Here is a 20,035-nt window from a genome sequence, read left to right on the forward strand (position 1 = left end):
GGGACGGTCAGGTCTTTCCCTTCCCACGAGGCCATATTTCAGACTCTCACATGGGGAGAAACTTTGGACAATATCTAGCTTTCCTAGGCAGAGGTCTCTGTGACCTTTGGCAGTGTACGTGTCCCTAGGTACTTGAGATTAAGAGAATGGTGATGACTTTTCACAAGCATACTGCCTTCAGGCACTTGTTTAACAAAGCACACCCTGCACAGCCCAAAATCCATTAAACCTTGAGTCACCACAGCACATGTCTCTTGCAAGGATAAGGTTGGGGGTGGGGTCACAGATTAACAGCATCTCAAATACAGAAAATAGAGTCTCTTATGTCTACTTCTTTCTATATAGACACAATAACAGTCTGATCTCTCTTTCTTTTCCCCACAGCATCCACTTCTGGTCTCGTGAATTGTGGAAGGCAGTTTTAGAGAAAGGAGTCATGAGTAACATAGACAGCAGTTTGCTATGTCTTTCCAGTTCTCTGCTGATGTCGGAAAGACCCAGAAATAAAAAGGAGGAAAAGCCATCTTAGGGATCTAAGGAGGCCCTATGTGAAAAGTTACTACCTTAGACATTTGAAGATAGCTTACTGTTTAGTGCGTACACCGTAAACAACAATCTCATTTTAAATGAGAACTTTCTCATAAATGGTTTACAAATGAGGTGAAACTAGCATAAAGCCATTTAAAGAGATTATCAGTCCAATATGAACCAGTTAAGTCTTTGGACTATCCCTTTCCTCCTTGACTACTGCTTTGAGGTACATAAATCATTCATCTTACATGTCAGAGGAAATTAGTTTTGGATAGTTCTACTTTCTCCTTTATCTCATGGGGGAGTGAGAGAGCAACAATAGAGAACACAATGAAAAAAATGGAATACTGGGTAAACAATAATATTTCCATTAGCCTTCTAAAGATATTCATGCCATACTTCCTATGCATTGCATTGGGCTTTTGTAAACAGCAATATAAAATCTACTCTGACATTAGGAAATCAGTCTCTGAAGTTGACCTGATATTGAACAAATTCTACTTCCAGCAGCACTTTGCCTGACATGTATATGTATACACCAGTTAACAGGCCACAGCCAAACTGATGAAGGGAAAGAGCACCAGAGTTAGGACATCTGGGTTCTGGCTCTGGCCTTTATAATTCTGGTCACCTCCCTGGCCCTCAGTGCCTTTGTCATTAATAACACTGGTATTCTCTAAAGTCCCTTCTAGAACTCAAGAATTCTGCATTTAAAAACCCGTTGATCAAGGTCACCAGAGCTACTTCTGTGCCCACCATATTCCTCTAGACACTTCCTGCAAAGCAACTGAAGTGAAGAAGCACCTAAGAACAGATACATAAAGGGCAAGGTGGGGTAATCTTGTCCATCTGAAGAAGTTCTCAGAAGAGGTCAATTGCAAATGGAGCTCGGACCTAAGGAAACAAATGATTACATCAAACCCTATATTGGCAAAGGAGGAGAACATCTTAAATTTATATATCCACATACATATAAATTTTAATGTTAATCTCTTAATTTAGATTTTAATCTCAAGATCAAGGGTATTCCCAACTTGTACAGAGTAACCTTGATAGCTGAAGAATATGAAGGGAGAGCTAAATTATGAGAGAACTTAAAACTACTCTGGCGATTTTTATCACATGAAATATTGATCAGGCAAATGTTTAGTTATTACCAGCTATTACTAAATGACCACATGCTTGATGAAGGTACTCTTCTATGTATGGGGCTATCAGGCATGGTTGCTTTTCTCAGTAAGCCTACATACAGTCCGGTAAAGGATGGAAGGAAGATGTGGTACATGAAAATCAACCTATGCTAGTGGTATGAGATGTGCTCTACAGGTGGAACTGCTTGAGCTGGATAAGATGGCCACAGAAGGCCTTGTGTAGAAGATTGGATACGTGGCTTCATTCTGAAGTATCAGCAGACTGAGCAGAAGACTTTTTAGATAGAAAGTCAAGAAAATAATGACAGAACTGAGCCACAGCAACATCCTGGAAAGGACATTCTGAGGAGTGAGCAAGCATTCAGTGGCAATGAAAAAACAGGATAGGAAGTTGAGAGACTACCTTGGAGGAAAATATGTATAGGCTGGCAGGTTGTAGGGAAAGGAACCTGAACTTGATGTCCAGTTTGAGTCTTGGTTTTATTCTTCCTCTGTATGACCTTACAAGCAAATTACTTAACCTCTGGGAGCCTCTGGTTTCTCTCCCATAAAATGGAAATAGATCCTGCTCATAGAGATTTTTATAAGACTAAGATGAAATCGTGTTTTTGCAAAACAACCTGTTGTATAAGTCTCAGGTATTATTTTTCATTTTTATTTCTATTTCCCCCTCCTGCCCAGGACAATTCTTGCTTTCTTTTATTTTTAAAGATAATTTTGTAGACTAATTTCTTATACTGGTGTTACTCCAGTCTTCACAAGTCAAAGCTGAACTGTTTAGAGAGGCTTGTAACTACCTTAGACCTGCTATCAGTCTCTTGGATTCTAATGTCCCATGTAAGTTTCTCTTGCATGAAAATACCTGGGGATTTGTGACTCACTAAAGCTAGTGCTGTGTTAGGCTCTATTAACAGAATGGACATTCCAGACCCCAGATAATAATTATCTCATTGTATGTAGAGTCATTAAGACCAAATCTAAAGTCTTGGGTTCCGTTTTCCCCATTCATGTGAGGCTCTGGAAACCATGCCATGTGAGGAACAACTGACAGAACTCAAAGGTGTTTAGACAAGAGATCAGGTGGAATGTAGAAAGTTAAAAAGCTTTGAAGCTTTTCCTGTAGGCACGGGGGTCTCTTCTGAGTTTTTGAGTGGGAAAATGACATGACAGAGTAATTCTTTATGAAATTTGGCTCCATGATTGGTCAGTAGGATGAGTCTGTTAGTAAGAGGCAGAGAAACCAACAAAAACGTTACCATATTAATACAAAGTGGCCCCAACCCATGTCCATCAATACTGAGAGATATAGGGAAAAATGAATGATCAGAATAAGACGTTACCACAGGAATATTCAAGACAAACTCAAATTAGTGTTTAATAGGTAATTAAGGACATTGAATTGGCTGACAGGGGAATATTTCAAGATGGCAGAATGGAAACATGGCAAAAGAAGAGGTTGCATTAAGCAAATTACATATGGGGAGAAAGGAGAGGGATGCCAGCCATCTTATAACTGTCCAGCTTAATCCAAAAGGGATTTTTGGGAAGGTGAGGTAGTAGGTAAAACAGCTTAAATTTACTACTAAGAGTAAGAAAACACTTCCTCATGATCCCCACGATCCATGTATCCCCAAAGAGATGACGGAGGCTACCTTCAGATCTTTTCAGCCCCTTGCTTCTGCCGATACGGTTATATAGGGCGTACACTTTCCCTTCTCAATGTCTCATTCCTTCTTCTCTCTCTGCATCTTGGGGCAAAACCTTGGAGACAAGAACAAACAATAAAAATGATTAGTGAGTTTCCCTTGAATTGTGCCCATATATTAATATTTACTTTAGCAAGGCTTCAGACTGACTTAGAACTGGAGCAGTGGTTCTTACATCAGGGGTGATTTACAACCTACCTCTTCACCTCTTTGTCAAGGGGACATTTGGCAATGCTTGGGGATATTTTTGGTTGTCACAACGGGCAAGGAGTGCTACTGGCATGTAGTGATTAGAGGCTAAGGAAGCTGCTAAACATCCTACAGTGCACAGAACACTCCAAAACAAAGAATTATCTTGCCCAAAATGCCAATAATGTTGAGGATGAGAACCCCTGAATTAAAGGGGTAACACTGGATAGTTGGTATTAGAAACATCCTTGAGCCCACCAGACCTCTTTATCCTACCCTTGGGATAAGTTGTTAACAGCACATACTCTCTAAGGAATTCACTGAGCTTTGGGTTTTTTTGGTGCTAAATCCTGGGAAAATCAGCAGATGTTGATCTTCCAATTTTATTTGATCTGCATACATGATTTCTACTCAAAGAAGAATTGGTACCCCTTCATAGTGATTATGGCCTTATTTCAGACCATAGAACTAGCAATTCCTCTTCATTTAATCATAGAGATTGAGGGCAGCATATGTCTAACACCCAAAGTGTAAATTCGTAGGGTAAAATATCTTAGAAATCTCTTCTTTCATCAGCCACTCCTGATCTTTCATCCAAAAATGTATTCTAAATAACTGAGAAAATTGACATTTTTCCAGACACCTATGTGTGTGGCACTCTACTAGGCACTGGAATTACAAAGACAAGAAGTCCTAGCACTTTGGAAAGCCAAGGCGGGCGGATAACGAGGTCAGGAGGTCAAGACCATCCTGGCCAACACGGTGAAACCCCATCTCTACTAAAAATACAAAAAAAAAAAAAAAAAAATAGCCGGGTGTGGCAGCACGTACCTATAATCCCAGCTACTCAGGAGGCTGAGGAAGGAGAATTGCTTGAACCTGGGAGGTGGAGGCTGCAGTGAACAAAGATCGGGCCACTACACTCCAGCCGGGGTGACAGAGTGAGACTCCATCTCAAAAAAAAAAAAAAAAAGAACTGAAAATGTGTGTGTTTGTTTTTTGAGATGGAGTCGCCCAGGCTGGAGTGCAATGGCGTGATCTTGGCTCACTGCAGTCTCCGCCTCCTGGGTTCTTGGGTTCAAGCGATTCTTCTGCTTCAGCCTCCTAAGTAGCTGGGGCTACAAGTGCACACCACCATGCCTGGCTAATTTTTGAATTTTTAGTAGAGACGGAGGTTTCACCATGTTGGCCAGGCTGGTCTCAAACTCCTGACCTTAAGTGATCCACCTACCTTGGCCTCCCAAAGTTCTGGGATTACAAGCGTGAGCCACCTTGCCCATCCCAAGAACTGAGAATTGGTAGGATCACCTGTAGCCATGTAGTTTCTCGACTGTATCAGTGCATCTTGCCCTCCTCCAAGAAAATGATTCTTGGCCCCAAAATTTGTCAATTTGCCTTTTCTCTAACTCCAAATCAAAATTAGAATATCAGCAGGATGGTGGCCATGGAAGTTGGAATTCACTAAGGAGTGTTTAACAACTCACCTGCCAAATTGACTAGCCCTTAAAAAAAATTAGAATATCATTTAGCATCAGAAACATTTTCAAATTAGTTAGCAAACCCCAGTCTCCAAAAATATATGAAGTCAGGGAAAAAATAGATGGACTAAACTAGAATGTGTCTTGAGGGCAGCGACTTCTTAGCTCTGTAATTCCAATGCCTAGTAGAGTACCACACGTGTAGGAGGTGTCGGAAAATGTCCAGTGAATGAACACAACTTACTGAGACAAGTAAAGGAGATGCTAATGTTTCCATAGACTTTCTGTAAATATGAGAGAGAATAGGCTAAAATCTCAGAGAGCTGCTGAACCATGCTAATAAAGTTTGATCTTCCAGAATTGAGATCAGGATGATAGTATGATAGTACTTACAGTAGGTCAGGCAGCATATCACAAAAATTCCATTTACTGAGATTAGGGTAATGGCCCAGGATGGGAGCAGGTTATCAGGAAAATGCTCTTGCTTGGCTGTGGAGGGAAAAGAATAATGTCAGCTGTAATGTGTTTCCTACTGCCTGATATTCATTCTGTGCCTTTTCTATTGATGCAACTGTGGAGTATTCTTTGTCTGGTCAGCCCTCCAGTATGCAGCTGCTAGCATTTTTCTTGCATAATTCTTCAATCAGGCACATACTTGTGGGCAACTAATATTCAGATGTCAGATACTAAAAGTGAAAAAGGCACTTTGAATGTCTGCATTTACTGAGTTAAGTTGATATAAGGAAGATTTTAAGGAAATCTTTTACAAGCCATCTTGTAATATCTTACTTTTATAGCTGATTATAACTATGTATTACTACTAACTGGTTGATGTTGTGTTCTATGTATACTTATTTTTCCTTCTCTAGCTCTGTCATGCCTTCTCCCTTTCTCCTACCATATTGTCTCTCAACACATACACATCACACACATCCTTACCTCACAGTAGCTGCCCTAAAGCTGCAGGAGCCACTTTGCATTCACTTTCGGATACAGGTTTTTCACCCTCTAGCCTAGAGCTACTGGAAATACAGAACAAGTCCAGCAAAGAAGTAAGTGTGGATATGGCTTGGTATTAGATGGGACCATCCTAGAAGAGAGCTCTGAAGGTTATCAGCTGTAGTTTCAGTCCCACAGAGCACAAGAAGTACACAGGAAGGATGAGGGTGGGGAGGAGAAAGGTGTTGGTGGATATGGTGCTGCTGGTCCATGCCTCCAGATCAGGAGCAGCAGCTACACTGTTTATTCTTCAGCTGCTTTGAAGAATAGTTAGCAACATCTGGAAAAAGGGCAGGGACACAAATTATAGCAGCTCATCTGGTTTCTCTGAAATGGCTTACAAATAAATGAATATTTACTAGCTTATTGTTTTTCCTTTTTTTTCCCCATGCTGAAGTTTTATTTAAAACATAAAAGAAATGTTCCCCAAAAATGCTGGTGAATAAAGCAAAATGGTACGATACAGTGCTCTCTCCCTATGAGTTAGCCAGCCTATCCAAGTACAGGGTAATATACAGTACTCAATGCTGGTAGAATTTCACAGTAGTTTAGTGTTAAAGATTATCTGTGCCTAGATAACGAAGAGATTATCAGTGTGTGATGCTTAGTTCTGGGTTTACACCTTACTGGGCATGAACAAGAGCCCCTGCTCCTTGGCCATAGCCAAATCCCTTGGGCCCAGAGTTCTTTGCATAGCATCCTTTACAATAGATTTCACCGTCTTTTTCAGTGGAGTTGTTGATTCAAGACTCTTCCCACACTTTGCACATCAGAAACAGTTTTTGTGCCAGGGCTTTCCAGCTCCAATTATCTTCTCAGCAGCATATACCGAGTCCCCACATCTGGAACAGTTCTCAGCACCTCCATATTTCTGAGCAAATTTAGAAGTGTTTGGATTTGTTGTAGGCCTGTGAGGCTGAACACTCTCTGGCTTGATGCCCAGCCTCTCACCATGTTAAGCATGCCAGCACCCTGGCCATAACCATAGCCGTTTGGCCCATATTTCTTTCCATAGCAGGATTTGCAGTAGATCTCTTCATCATGAATTGCCACTGTTGTGCTCTCTAAATTTTTCCTGCAAACCATTGAGTCAGAGGCAGGAGCATGCACCGGATGCGAAGCTAGCAAAGCTGGGCTGGAGACAGGGTCCAGGGAGTCTGAGATCCCTGTTTTTACTTTTCTGATTACCAAACCTAGTGGTAAGTTTTATTTATTTATTTATTTATTTATTTATTTATTTATTTATTTGAGATGGAGTTTCACTCTGTTCCCCAGGCCAGGCATGCAGTAACGCGACCTCAGCTCACTGCAGTCTCTGCCTCCCAAGTTCAAGCAATTCTTCTGCCTCAGCCTCCCAAGTAGCTGGGATTACAGGGGCATGCCACCATACCCAGCTAATTTTTGTATTTTCAGTAGAGTCAGGGTTTCCCCATGTTGGCCAGGCTGGTTTCAAACTCCTGACCTCAGGTGATCCTTCCGTCTCGGCCTCCCAAAGTGCTGGGATTACAGGCGTGAGCCACTGCGCCTGGCTTAGTTTTATTATTTTTCTTATTGGACTTCTCATCAGCATTTGGCCAGTTGGAATCTTCTCCTTCTTGGACTTCTGTGACACCACATCCTTCTGTTTCTGTTTGTTGCACTCAGTTTTCTCTGAAGGCTTTGCTTCGAAGACTTCTTCCTCTTCTTGTCCTCTAATTATTGTTATTCCCATGGTTCTGTTTGTGGTCCCATTTTGCCGTTACTGGCCCCAGTCTTCCGGGGTTATATCCTCCAGACCCAAGATTCGAAATGCCATTTGAGGCCGGGCGCAGTGGCTCACACCTGTAATTCCGGCACTTTGGTAGGCCAAGGTGGGCAGATCACCTGAGGTCAGGAGTTCGAGACCAGCCTGGCCAACATAGTGAAACCCTGTCTCTACTAAAAATGCAAAAACTTATCGGGGCATGGAGGTGCATGCCTACAATCCCAGGTACTCGGGAGGCTGAAGCAAGAGAATTGCTTGAGGCTGGGTGTGGTGGCTCACGCCTGTAATCCCAGCACTTTGGGAGGCCGAGGCAGGCGGATCACGAGGTCAGGAGATCGAGACCATCCTGGCTAACATGGTGAAACCCCGTCTCTACTAAAAATACAAAAAATTAGCCGGGCGTGATGGCGGGCACCTGTAGTCCCAGCCACTCGGGAGGCTGAGGCAGGAGAATGGTGTGAACCTGGGAAGTGGAGTTTACAGTGAGCTGAGATCGTGCCACTGCACTCCAGCCTGGGCCACAGAGCAAAACTCTGTCTCAGAAAAAAAAAAAAAAAAAAAAAGAGAATTGCTTGAACCAAGGAGGCAGAGGTTGCAATGAGTTGAGATCGTGCCACTGCACTCCAGTCTGGGTGACAGAGTAAGACTCCATCTCAGAAAAACACAAATTAAAAAACAAAAATGTCATCTGATTTTTAAATTTATATATTGGATGGATGCCAGAATCTCCACTTGATTAAAACTGAATTTACTACATACTTTCCAGATCATATCTACCACCTGTATTCTCCCATTTCAGTGAATAACAATACCATTTAGTTACCCAAATAAGAGTGTGGTATTTTCTTTGTGCTCACTTCCCAGTAGGCTCCCATGTATTTTCTGTTCTATATTCAGAATATCTCTGGAACTTACTGCTTTTTCCCAAATCTCTTGCAGCAACTGCCTTAGCTGAGATTTTTCTCATCTCCCACTTAGTAGCCTGCAAACCGGTCTCTTTGCCTCAGGTTTCCTAGGCTCTAATAATTCCTGCACATTGCTGTCACAGTAATCATTCTAAAACACCTGTTTAATCATAGTGTATCTACCACTTAAAGATAGGAGAGTTGGTTTTTCTTTTTTCTCTAAAACACCAGATTGCATGGAGACATCAAGTGATTACCAGAGTTGACCTCTACAGATTAGAATGACACAAAAAATAACAAGCCATTGCTGTTATCTTGGGCGTCTAGAAGTTTCACAGGCTTCAGCTCATTCCTGGCTTCCACTCCGCACCCATCCACAAGCCTCATTCAACCTAGAGAGAGTATGTGTGTGAGGGAAAGAGGGAGGCCTCGGTAGCAGCAAGCCAGGTCTGTCGTGACACCTGTTAGAAACCTGGTAACACCCCACAGGGGCAGACCCAGAATCCAAGGTGCACAGCTGTGTGAGGGTATCTGCACATGTAGCTTATTAGATACCATGAGTATGACTCTCCTAGATTTATCTCCTTCCAGTTTATCAAGGGAAAACAAATTTGGTGGGACTACACTAAAAAGAATCATATGCCCAATCTGCTTAATTAATACATTTGGGCTTTTTTTTTTTTTCCTCCAGATCAGTTATTTACTGATACGGTTTGGCTGTGTCCCCACCCAAATCTCATCTTGAATTATAACTCCCACAGTTTCCACATGTCATGGGAGGAACCCAGTGGGAAGTGACTGAATTATGGAGGCGAGTTTTTTCTGCTCTGTCCTTGTGATAATTAATGAGTCTCACGAGATCTGATAGTTTTATAAACAGGAGTTTCCTTATAACAAGCTCTCTTTTTAGCTGCTGCCATCCATGTAAGACATGACTTGCTCCTCCTTGCCTGCTGCCATGATTGTGAGGCCTCCCCAGCCACGTGGAACTGTGAGTCTAATTAAACCTCTTTATTTTGTAAGTTGCCCAGTGTTGGGTATGTCTTTATCAGCAGCATGGAAACAGACTAATACATTTTCACGTCAAAACTTTACTCACATTGACCTGTAACATTTCTATGAACTGTACATCTAATGTATATTTGTTAGTGCAGTCAGCCCTTGACCTCCCATAAATGCATTATTTGCTTTTGAATCTTATTCTAAAGAATCCCCACACGGTCCAATTAATGAGATTTGAGACATTTATACACGAAAGCTCTCCAACCACAAAATCTTTAAGTTAGCAAACTATAGCACATGGGCCAAACCTGTCCTGCCACCTGTTCTTAAAAATGAAATTTTGTGGCTGGGCGTGGTGGCTCATGCCTGTAATCACTTTGAGAGGCTGAGGCAGATGGATCACCTGAGGTCAGGAGTTCGAGACCAGCCAGGTCATGAGTTCGAGACCAGCCTGGCCAACATGGTGAAACCCCATCTCCACTAAGAAAATACATAAATTAGCCAATTGTGGTGGCAGGCACCTGTAATCCCAGCTACTTGGGAGGCTGAGGCAGAAGAATCGTTTGAACCTAAGAGGCAGAGGTTGCAGTGAGCCGAGACCACACCATTGCACTCCAGCCTGGGCAATGAGAGCGAAATTCTGTCTCCAAAAAAAAAAAAAAAAAAAGCAAAGAAAGAAAGAACGAAATTTTGTTGGAATATTTATGTCTTGTCTGTGGCTGCTTTCATGCTACAACCAGCAGAATTGACTTGTTGCAACAGAGACGGTGACTGCAAAGCTTAAAATATTTACTATCTGGCTCTATTCGGAAAAAATTTGCCAACCCCTGTCCTAGAATGTCACATATATCCATATTCCAATATGAATAATGTCCAAATCAAAATGTAGTTCAAGCTAGTATTACTGATTTAATAATCAGGACTCTACTGTTTTCTACCTTCAATCAGAATAATGTAAAATTCGTTAAATAATTCTATAACAAGAAGGTAAAAATAGAGACTTAATAAACTATCTTTATGATTGAAGCCTCATTTTAATAAAATTTTTACAACACATAAAAGATGACTGAGACTGGTAAGTTTGGAGTATCAATAGTCATGTCAATGTTTGGTTTATAGTTGACCTAATTTTCCCACGAAATTTTATCTCATTGAGGAAAATAAAGAATCTGCTGTAGCTGGGCGCGGTGGCTCACACCTATAATCCCAGCACTTTGGGAGGCTGAGGTGGGCGGATCACCTAAGGTCAGGAGTTTGAGACCAGCCTGACCAACATGGTGAAGCCCCGTCTGTACTAAAAATACAAAAATTAGCCATGCGTGGTGGCCGGCACCTATAGTCCCAGCTACACAGGAGGCTGAGGCAGGAGAATTGCTTGAATCTGGGAGGCAGAGGTCACAGTGAGCCGAGATCACGCCACTGCACTCCAGCCTGGGCAACAGAGCGAGACTCTGTCCCAAAAAAAAAGAATCTGCTGTAACACTGAAAGATCTAGAGTAAATCATATACTAGCATGAATTACTAGACCATCTAAAATAAATTATCCACTTCACAACTCTAAGTAAAGACATACTATATAATATATATTGTGCTATATACTTATGTGCAACTGTATATCAAACTCAGTGTATTGTTTCTTACTATAGTCACAAAACCTACCCTTGGGAGTGGGGCTAGGGGTAGGGAGAGAGACTGTGGTCTTCTGTATGATCAGCCATACAATTTAAACAAGCATTAATATTTTGAGCATCTGAGTTCACCTTGTAAGCCATCTTAAGCCATTATAGGCCTAAGATGCATATATTCATGTCAACCCAACGTTTTCATTTTACATTTTCAAGTGATTTCACCTCTTGGGGAAAGAGAATTCTCTGAGTTTACTACCAGTAGGGTAAAATATTTGCTCCAAAATGACCTCTTTTCAGGCGTTGTCTTCAAGCAGTTTGTCACTCACCTTTCCCAGACTTGGTTCAGAAGGAACCAATAGTTCTTAAAAAGCACATTCACCCACCAAAAAAAAAAAAAAAAAAAAAAATTGTTTGGCACCATGGAACCATGTGGTGGCATGCCCTAAAAGAAAGTACCAAATCCCTCAGGGCAATTCCAAAGGGCACATTTTAATACTTTCAATAACAATATTGTTACAATAACTTTCTAAGATGATGGATAGTGGTTATTAGTATATATAAATTTTAGAATATTTATTACAAGAAAATAAGGCCAGGCACAGTGGCTCATGCCTATAATCCCAGCACTTTGGGAGGCTGAGATGGGTGGGTCACGAGGTCAGGAGTTCAAGACCAGCCTGGCCAACATGGTGAAACCCATCTCTACCAAAGATAGAAAAAAATCAGCCGAGGGTGGTGGCTGGCGCCTGTAATCCCAGCTATTGGGGAGGCTGAGGCCGGAGAATTGCTTGAACCCGGAAGGTGGAGGTTGTGCCACTGCACTCCCGCCTGGGCAACAGGGTGAGGTGGTCTCAAAAAAATAAAATAAAAAGAAAATTAGTAACATTATCACACCTTGCACAGTGACTTTATTTTTTAAATTTATTTTAAAAATTATTTTATTTCTTTCTTTTAGAGACAGGGTCTCGCTCTGTTGCCCAGGCTGGAGTTCAGTGGCATGATCAGAGATCACTGCAACTTTGAACACCTGGGCTCAAGTAAGCCACCCACCTTACCCTCTCGAGTACCTGGGACTACACGTATGTGCCACCAAGCCCGACTAATTTTTTAAATGTTTCATAGAGTCAGGGTCTCATCATGCTTCCCAGGCTGGTCTTGAACTCCTGGGCTCAAGTGATCCTCCCACTTCAGCCTCCCAAACTGCTGGGATTACAGGTGTGAGCCACTGTGCTTAGCCCTCACAGTGACTTTAATAAGTCATAATAGCACATGGTCATTTGTGTATCTAAAAATACTATAAAATACTATCAAAGTAAATATGACAATTCTAAAATGTATCTGGCTGAGTTACAGTAATGTGCCACATAACAATGTTTTCAATGACCTACCGCATATATGATGGTAGTCCCATAAAATTATAATACTGTATTTTTACTGTACCTTTCCTGTGCTTACATATGCTTAGATACACAAATACTTATTGTATTACAACTGCCTATGTATTCAGTATAGTAACATGCTGTACAGGTGTGTAGCCTCAAGCACTAGGCTGTGCCATGTAGCCTAGGTGTGCAGTAGGCTATACCATCTAGGTTTATGTAAGTCCACTCTGATGTTCAGACAGTGGCAGAATTATTGCCTAATGATGCATTTCTCAAAATGTATCCACATCATTAAATGACACACGACTATATTGTCTTTTTAGATTCGATATAGTAGAAACTCCCCAGAACAATGTCACTTACGTGTATTCCAGTTGAAGGTCTGATTCACTCTTAAATGTCCATACTTGATGAGACACATGAAACTGTGATTGGTTGTCATATTGAAATCCAGTTTGCTGCTAACAGTATAGAGCTCAGTTTCAGGATCTTGGGAAACTGTTGTGTTGATGGCATTTAATTCTTCTCCATTTTCCAACCAGGAGAGGTGAGGCTCTGGAAAACCTCCAGAGGTTGAGCAAATTATCCTTCTAATGTTAGAAGGTAGAATTTCAAAGTCAGTTATACTAGGTGTAGGGAAGTCAGCTAAAGAAAGAACAAGAATATATAATTACATGTAGTTACAAACCTATGTGTGTAGAGGTTTATTTTTAAATAATTTTCTAGCTTTAATAAGAGTTGATTAAGGCCAGGCACAGTGGCTCACGCCTGTAATCCCAGCACTTTGGGAGGCCAAGGCAGGTGGATCACCTGAGGTCAGGAGTTTGAGACCAGCCTGGCCAATATGGCAAAACCCCATCTCTACTAAAAATACAAAAATTAACCAGCCATGGTGGCAGACACCTATAATCCCAGCTACTCGGGAGGCTGAGGCAGGAGAATTGCTTGAACCTGGAGGGTGAAAGTTGCAGTGAGCCGAGATCGTACCACTTCACTCCAGCCTGCGCAAAAGAGCAAGACTTCATCTCAAAAACAACAAAACAAAACAAGAATGATAAAATGAGATATAACTTGCAATTTCCCATTAATCATTAATAGTTATGTATAATCCAAAGACTAACTTTGATTTGAATTGGTTATATCAATTCTTTACCACTTTTGATGGAGATAGGAGGGCACTTACTAGAGAAAGGAGGTTCGTGTGAATAAATGTTGCCAGAGTACTTGCAATTGTAAGAGATGAAGAGAATAATAATAGACAACATTTACTGAGCTCTTGTTTGTTAGGTCTGGACTTTATCTCATTTTGTCTTCACAGAATCCCTAGAGAGGTAAGTTGTAAATCTAAAAAGGTCAAAGATCAGTAATTTCATATGATTTAACCTAATATAATTTCCATTTTATAAGTAATCAAACAGGTTTAGAGAAATTATAACCAACCAGTAGTGGCAGAATTCAAATCTGTCTGACACCAGAGCCTGTCTTTTCTTGACCTTGCCTTTCTTCCTTTCCTTTTCTTGTCTTCTCTTTGTTTCTTCCTGATGCCTGAGGTACACAGTGGCTTTCTTCTATGTTATCTATTTATTTACTAAACTATAGCGAACACCTGAAAACCCACCATTCAACTTGAGACCCAAAACACTGACAGTAACTGAGGTAAATCTGCTACTATGATGTCACCTATCCTGTCCCTCTCTTTCCCTTACCTAAGGTAATCGCTATCCTAAATTTATGGTTGCATCTCCTTCCTTTTTAAAACGTCGTCTTTTACATGAGGGGCCTACCCCTTTGCTCTTGAGAATGGTTTCTCATGTCCTCCTTTCTGGTCTTATTCTTTGAACATTGACTCTTAAGTCTGATACAGGTAAGGGCTCCATGAAGTTGTGTTCTCTCTTCTCTCTGACTACCTAAACTCAATACATAAATAGAGAAGGCTTTGCCTAACACAGAACTTTCGTTTGGAAAGGGTCTAGATGGGGAGAGAGAAAATATAAATCTGGTCAAGGAGAGGAGATCTTGGAGAAAGGAAAATGCTGCCTAATTTGCAAGCCTGTGACCTGGCTTTTGAGGGGGCATTGTGTGCGTGTGAGTGGGGGGCGGGCGCTGAACTATAGTCATGAGCTTTTGCTTCTACTGAGTCTCACCAACACCCGGCAGTCCCCCAAAAAAACACCCAGGACCAATATTTTTGAATTTGCATATCTATTTCTGGAAGGGGTTTCTCCTTTCTTTATTCTATCCTGAGACCATGGGCAAAGCTCTTTATTTTAGGTGAGAAGAAAAACTGTGAACCATATCAGTAATGTTTTCATTTGAAAATATCATTGAAATTTATTTGAATAAATTTATTTGAATTCATTTGAATTTTTTTATTTTGATAGTAGACATGCTGTTTATTTATTTAATATGTATACGGAAGCCTGAAAAATAGAAAGCTGTATAGATTGAGTTTAGTTGTTAATTGGTTTGGGAGTCTTCCATGTATAATTTATGACTTCTCTGTGTTCTGTGTATTTGTCTGAATTAATTACTGGGATGAAGCTATGCTAGCTTTCAAACAGGAGATACCTTTCAGAAATTTGTATATTGTGCAGTTGCCAGACCAATTAAATACCTGGTTGAAATTTTTTTTAAAAAGTAGTCTTTTACTCAGAAAAACGTATATCCAAACTACAACATTGAGCCTATAACCTCATCCACCATACTTTATTGATTTTCTTAATATTTTGATATGCCTTAAAGGGACAGCAAGGCCTTCCCAGCATTCCTCCAAGACACTTGAAGCACTCTTTCATTTATATATTTGATCCCCATAAGATACTGAAGTACAAAGTACAGGAAAATAAATGCAGAGAACATAGGAGAAAGATCCCCTAGCGACTTCCTCACTTATTCTTACACGTAAAGAGTTTAACTTCTTAGCATGAGTGTGGGGATTCAATCTCCCCATAGAGTTATCTTTCTTTTCAGAATTCTGAGCCCCACAGAGATGTCAAGTAGCATATGATCGTCGAGAGCAGGTTTTAAAACCACTTCTGCCTCGTGACCCTGGGTCAATAACTTACCCACCTTTAGTCTTAGTTTGCTCATCTATAAGATAGGGATACTAATACCCAGGGTTGTAAGAATTAAATGACATCATTCATAGAAATCACTTAGCACAGAGCCTGACACACAGGAAACTAAATAGTCTCGCTCTGTTGCTCAGGCTGGAGTGCAGTGGAACCATCTTGGCTCACTGCAACCTCCGCCTCCCGGGTTCAAGCGATTCTTCTGCCTCAGCCTTCAGAGTAGCTGGGACTACAGGCACACACCACCATGCCCAGTTAATTTTTTGTATTTTTAGTAGAGATGGGGTTTCACTGTGTTAGCCAGGATGGTCTCCATCTCCTGACCTCATGATCCACTAACCTCAGCCTCCCAAAGTGCTAGGATTACGGGATTACAGACGTGAGCCACCACACCCAGCCAATGATAGCTATATTTAAGTGGGTCTTGAATTTATCCTCTCTTAGGTAAGCCCCCTCATTTAAATCAGGTTGCCAGGCAAACACTTCCAGGAATGCCTTGTGGCACCTAGAATAAGATGATAAAGGGAAGCCATGACAAATGATTATAATTGCCAGGAAAGGGGGAAAGTTGGATTTGGTTGGAGGTGAAGTTACTTTTTTTTTTTTTTCAATGAACCCTATCCTTAAATGAAGTTTGATATGTTCCTGAGCCATTTTTAGTTGGCATTGTTATTTCCCACTTACTAATTTATCCTATAAGATTGACTCATGACACAGGCAGCTGACATCTAGAATATTCTCTGTTTCTTATAACATCAATATGTTTTGTGTTATAATTAGGAATAACAAATCCAAATAACTCATATCCTAAATTATTAATATGATTCATGTTAATTTTTGTTCTCTGCTTTTCTGGGAAATAAACTACAGGAATGCCACTTATACCAGGAATTGTATTAAAAATATTTTCAAGGCTGGGCACGCTGGCTCACGCCTGTAATCCCAGCACTTTGGGAGCTCAAGGTGGGATGATCACTTGAGGTCAGGAGTTCGAGACCACCCTGGACAACATGGTGAAACCTTGTCCCTACTAAAAATCAAAAATTAGCCAGGCGTGGTGGCACACGCCTGTAGTCCCAGCTACTTGGAAGGCTGAGACAGGAGAATCGCTTCAACCCAGGAGGCAGAGGCTGCAGTGACCCGAGATCATACCATGGCACTCCAACCTGAGTGACAGACTGAGAGACTCCATCTCAAAAAAAAAAAAAAAAAAAAAAAAAAAAAAATTCAAAATCTGTTTTGGCTTAGAACAGCCCAAACTCCATCTCCCACCATTTTTCTAGGGTGATCTGTTTAGGGCAACCACTCCTAAGGTCTTGTGAGATTGTGAACAATCAAAGACGTTGTAAGACTGTGACCTTTGTATCTCATTTTAATTAGTTAACCCAAGTTTCATAACTCTTAATAGGGAAGGGTAAGAATATCTTATGAGTAAAGGAATAGGTGCACACGTTTTAGAAGGAAAAATCCATTAACCTAGTTAAGCTGTTAACTAATGTAGCTAGTCCTCATACATGCCAGTTAATGGAGGTTTTCATATAGCTATGCTGATGTTATATTACCATTTTGCAATCTTAGACAAATATAGGGTAACCAACTTGTCCTATTTGCCTAAGGACCAGTTTTAGCACCAAAAATCTTGTGCCCCAAATAAACCCTTTGGTTCTGAGCAAAGAGGATAACTGGTCACTCTAGCCAAATGAGAGCTTAATTCCTTGCTTCTCAAATTGTGGTCCTCCACAGCAGCACAGGCATCACCTGAGAGCTTGTTAGAGGTGCAGAATCTCAGATCCAAATCCTAGACCTACTGAACTTAAATCTGCCTTTTTAACAAGACCCTTAAGTGACTCATAGGCATATAAACCTTTGAGAAGCACTGCTTTGACTCAGTTGGAAAATTCAGAATGCTTCTCGGTAAAATTAAGCAAGTAACCTTTTTGTCTTCCCTTTACTGGATTTTGTCCACCTCCACACCCTCGGTTCTGAGTACCCCAGAAATGTCACGTTGTCCCCTTATGGTAATCTGCTAATAGGGCCTGCCCCCTTGAAATGTTTCAACAGGGATCTTTTAGGAGGAAAATGGAGAAACTAGCAGGAATGGCTATGATGATGAGAATTTCAGGAGTCAATGCAGGTGAAAATTGTGGAAGAGGTAGGCTTCTTAGTACCCCTTAAATCACATCACCATATAATAATTTATTCTATCCAAGAGCAGAGAAAACACCGAGTGAAGTTTAAGATAGTTCCATGTAACTTTGCCTTACTCCCCAAAACTTTAGGTGTGATCTGGATGTCACAAGGAAAGATTCATAGCTAATGATCAAAATGAAGAACAGTAAGGAATTCACTAAGGATCTGCTGAAGTTATCTATTATCAAGATTAATCATTATGTTTTATTAAGTGAGAAGTTTGGTTTTCACTACAGGCTCAAGTGCCCAGGGAAAAAAAGAAAATATGTTCAAATTCCATCTGTGAGAAAGTGGCTGAGGCTATAATTTCTTAAGAAGGGCTCTGGCTCCTGCAGTATCCTCTGTTATACTGTGATTAAAGTGAAACCCCCTTTGCAAAATTATGACTGAGACAGTGAAAGAGATCTAACTTAACTGACTCCATCTTGCTTCTAACCTCCAAGCTGTCTTTGTTCATTCCTGGGCGTAGGCTGAACTAACTTTGGGAGAAACTTAGTTTATAGTTTATAGTTTAAACAAAGACGGTAACAGCCCTTTCCCAAAGCAGACCTCCTTCTTACCTGGGGAGTAGACTGCCTTTATAGGGCTAACATTAGCCACAAGATTAGAAATTATGGTTTAGGAGTCATAAAGCTGGAGGCTATGAGATTCTGACCCTCCCTAAACTGCTCCTAAGATCAGTGCTTGAGCTATTTTGCAGCCCCTGCACTTGATGGATCAGCTGGCACCACCTAGATCAATAGACTGGCTCATCTGATCCTGTGGCCCCCACCTAGTGCAAGAAGACAGCTTCAACTCCCTATGATTTCATCCCTGACCAATCAGCACTCCCAGATCACTGGCTTTCCCTGACCCACCAAGTTATCCTTAAAAACTCTGCTCCCCAGATGCTCAGAGAGACTGATTTGAGTAATAATCAAACTCCGCTCTCCCGCACAGCCAGTTGTGCATGAATTACTCTTTCTCTGTTGCAATTCCCCTGTCTTGATGAATTGGCTCTGTCTAGGCAGCAGGCAAGGTAAACCATTTGGGCAGTTACAAAAGCAAGGGTCCTTTCTTTCTGAGACCAGAAATGCTTGCCTTCCACAGTAGGTAGATAAATAGGGCTATGATTCATAGATTAGTTTTTTTCCTTGTGGCAGGAATTAATTATGCATTCAATTCTCTAACTTTTTTTTTTTTAAGACAGAGTCTCTACCACTAGGGAAATGTTCACCCTCCTCTGTAGTCTACTTTTTTTTTTCTTTTGAGACAGAGTCTTTGCTCTGTCACCAAGGCTGGAGTGCAGTGGCACAATCTCTGCTCACTGCAACCTCCACCTCCCAGGTTCAAATGATTCTCCTGCCTCAGCCTCCTAAGTAGCCACCATGCCCCTGGCTAATTTTTGTATTTTTAGTAGAGACGGGATTTCACCATGTTGGGCAGGCTGGTCTCGAACTCCTGAGCTCAAGCCATCCACCCACCTTGGCCTCCTAAAGCGCTGGGATGACAGGCTTGAGCCACCGCGCCCGGCCCAATTCTCTAACATCTAACTTTTCAGGACTGACTGCTAGATTAGAGTTTCAAATATGCAATAAGTAAATGATCACTTTGAAAATATTAGAATATAATAGTAAAATAGCCATAGTAATAGACATTCACATACTACCTGAAAGAGATTTTATGCCTCCATTGTTCTTTTACCTCTTCTTTTCTTTCTTTCTTTTTTTTTTTTTTTTTGAGATGGAGTCTTGCTCTATCACCCAGGCTGGAGTGCAGTGGTGTGATCTCGGCTCATTGCAACCTCCGCCTCCCAGGTTCAAGCAATTCTCTGCCTCAGCCTCCAGAGTAGCTGGGATTACAGGCATGCGCCACTACGTCTGGCTAATTTTTGTATTTTTAGTACAGACGGAGTTTCGCCATGTTGGCCAGGCTGATCTTGAACTCATGACCTCAAGTGATCTGCCCGCCTTGGCCTCCCAAAGTGCTGAGATTACAGGCATAAGCCACCATACCCAGCCCCGTTACCTTTTCAGCATACTTTCACAAGCAGATATTGCTGGGTCAAGTGCAGTTAGTA

At 41.2% G+C, this 20,035-nt stretch overlaps 1 protein-coding gene and 1 pseudogene across 1 annotated transcript in view; both read right to left on the minus strand.

The window, feature by feature from the left end:
* Positions 1-255: 255 nt before the first annotated feature.
* CD80 (CD80 molecule) overlaps positions 256-20,035 on the minus strand; it is a 35,209-nt gene continuing 15,429 nt past the window's right edge. Inside the window, exons 4-7 of the mRNA XM_007985705.3 lie at positions 13,079-13,360; positions 5,449-5,544; positions 3,335-3,443; positions 256-1,425 (exon numbers count right to left, since the gene is read on the minus strand). Of these exons, the coding sequence (XP_007983896.2) occupies positions 3,373-3,443; positions 5,449-5,544; positions 13,079-13,360 (449 nt within the window). The 3' untranslated portion in view covers positions 256-1,425; positions 3,335-3,372. The remainder of the gene's footprint in view (positions 1,426-3,334; positions 3,444-5,448; positions 5,545-13,078; positions 13,361-20,035) is intronic.
* LOC103228227 (cysteine and glycine-rich protein 2 pseudogene) lies at positions 6,302-8,542 on the minus strand (annotated as a pseudogene).

The sequence above is a fragment of the Chlorocebus sabaeus genome, chromosome 22 (genome assembly GCF_047675955.1).
Source record: "Chlorocebus sabaeus isolate Y175 chromosome 22, mChlSab1.0.hap1, whole genome shotgun sequence".
Lineage (NCBI taxonomy): Eukaryota > Metazoa > Chordata > Mammalia > Primates > Cercopithecidae > Chlorocebus > Chlorocebus sabaeus.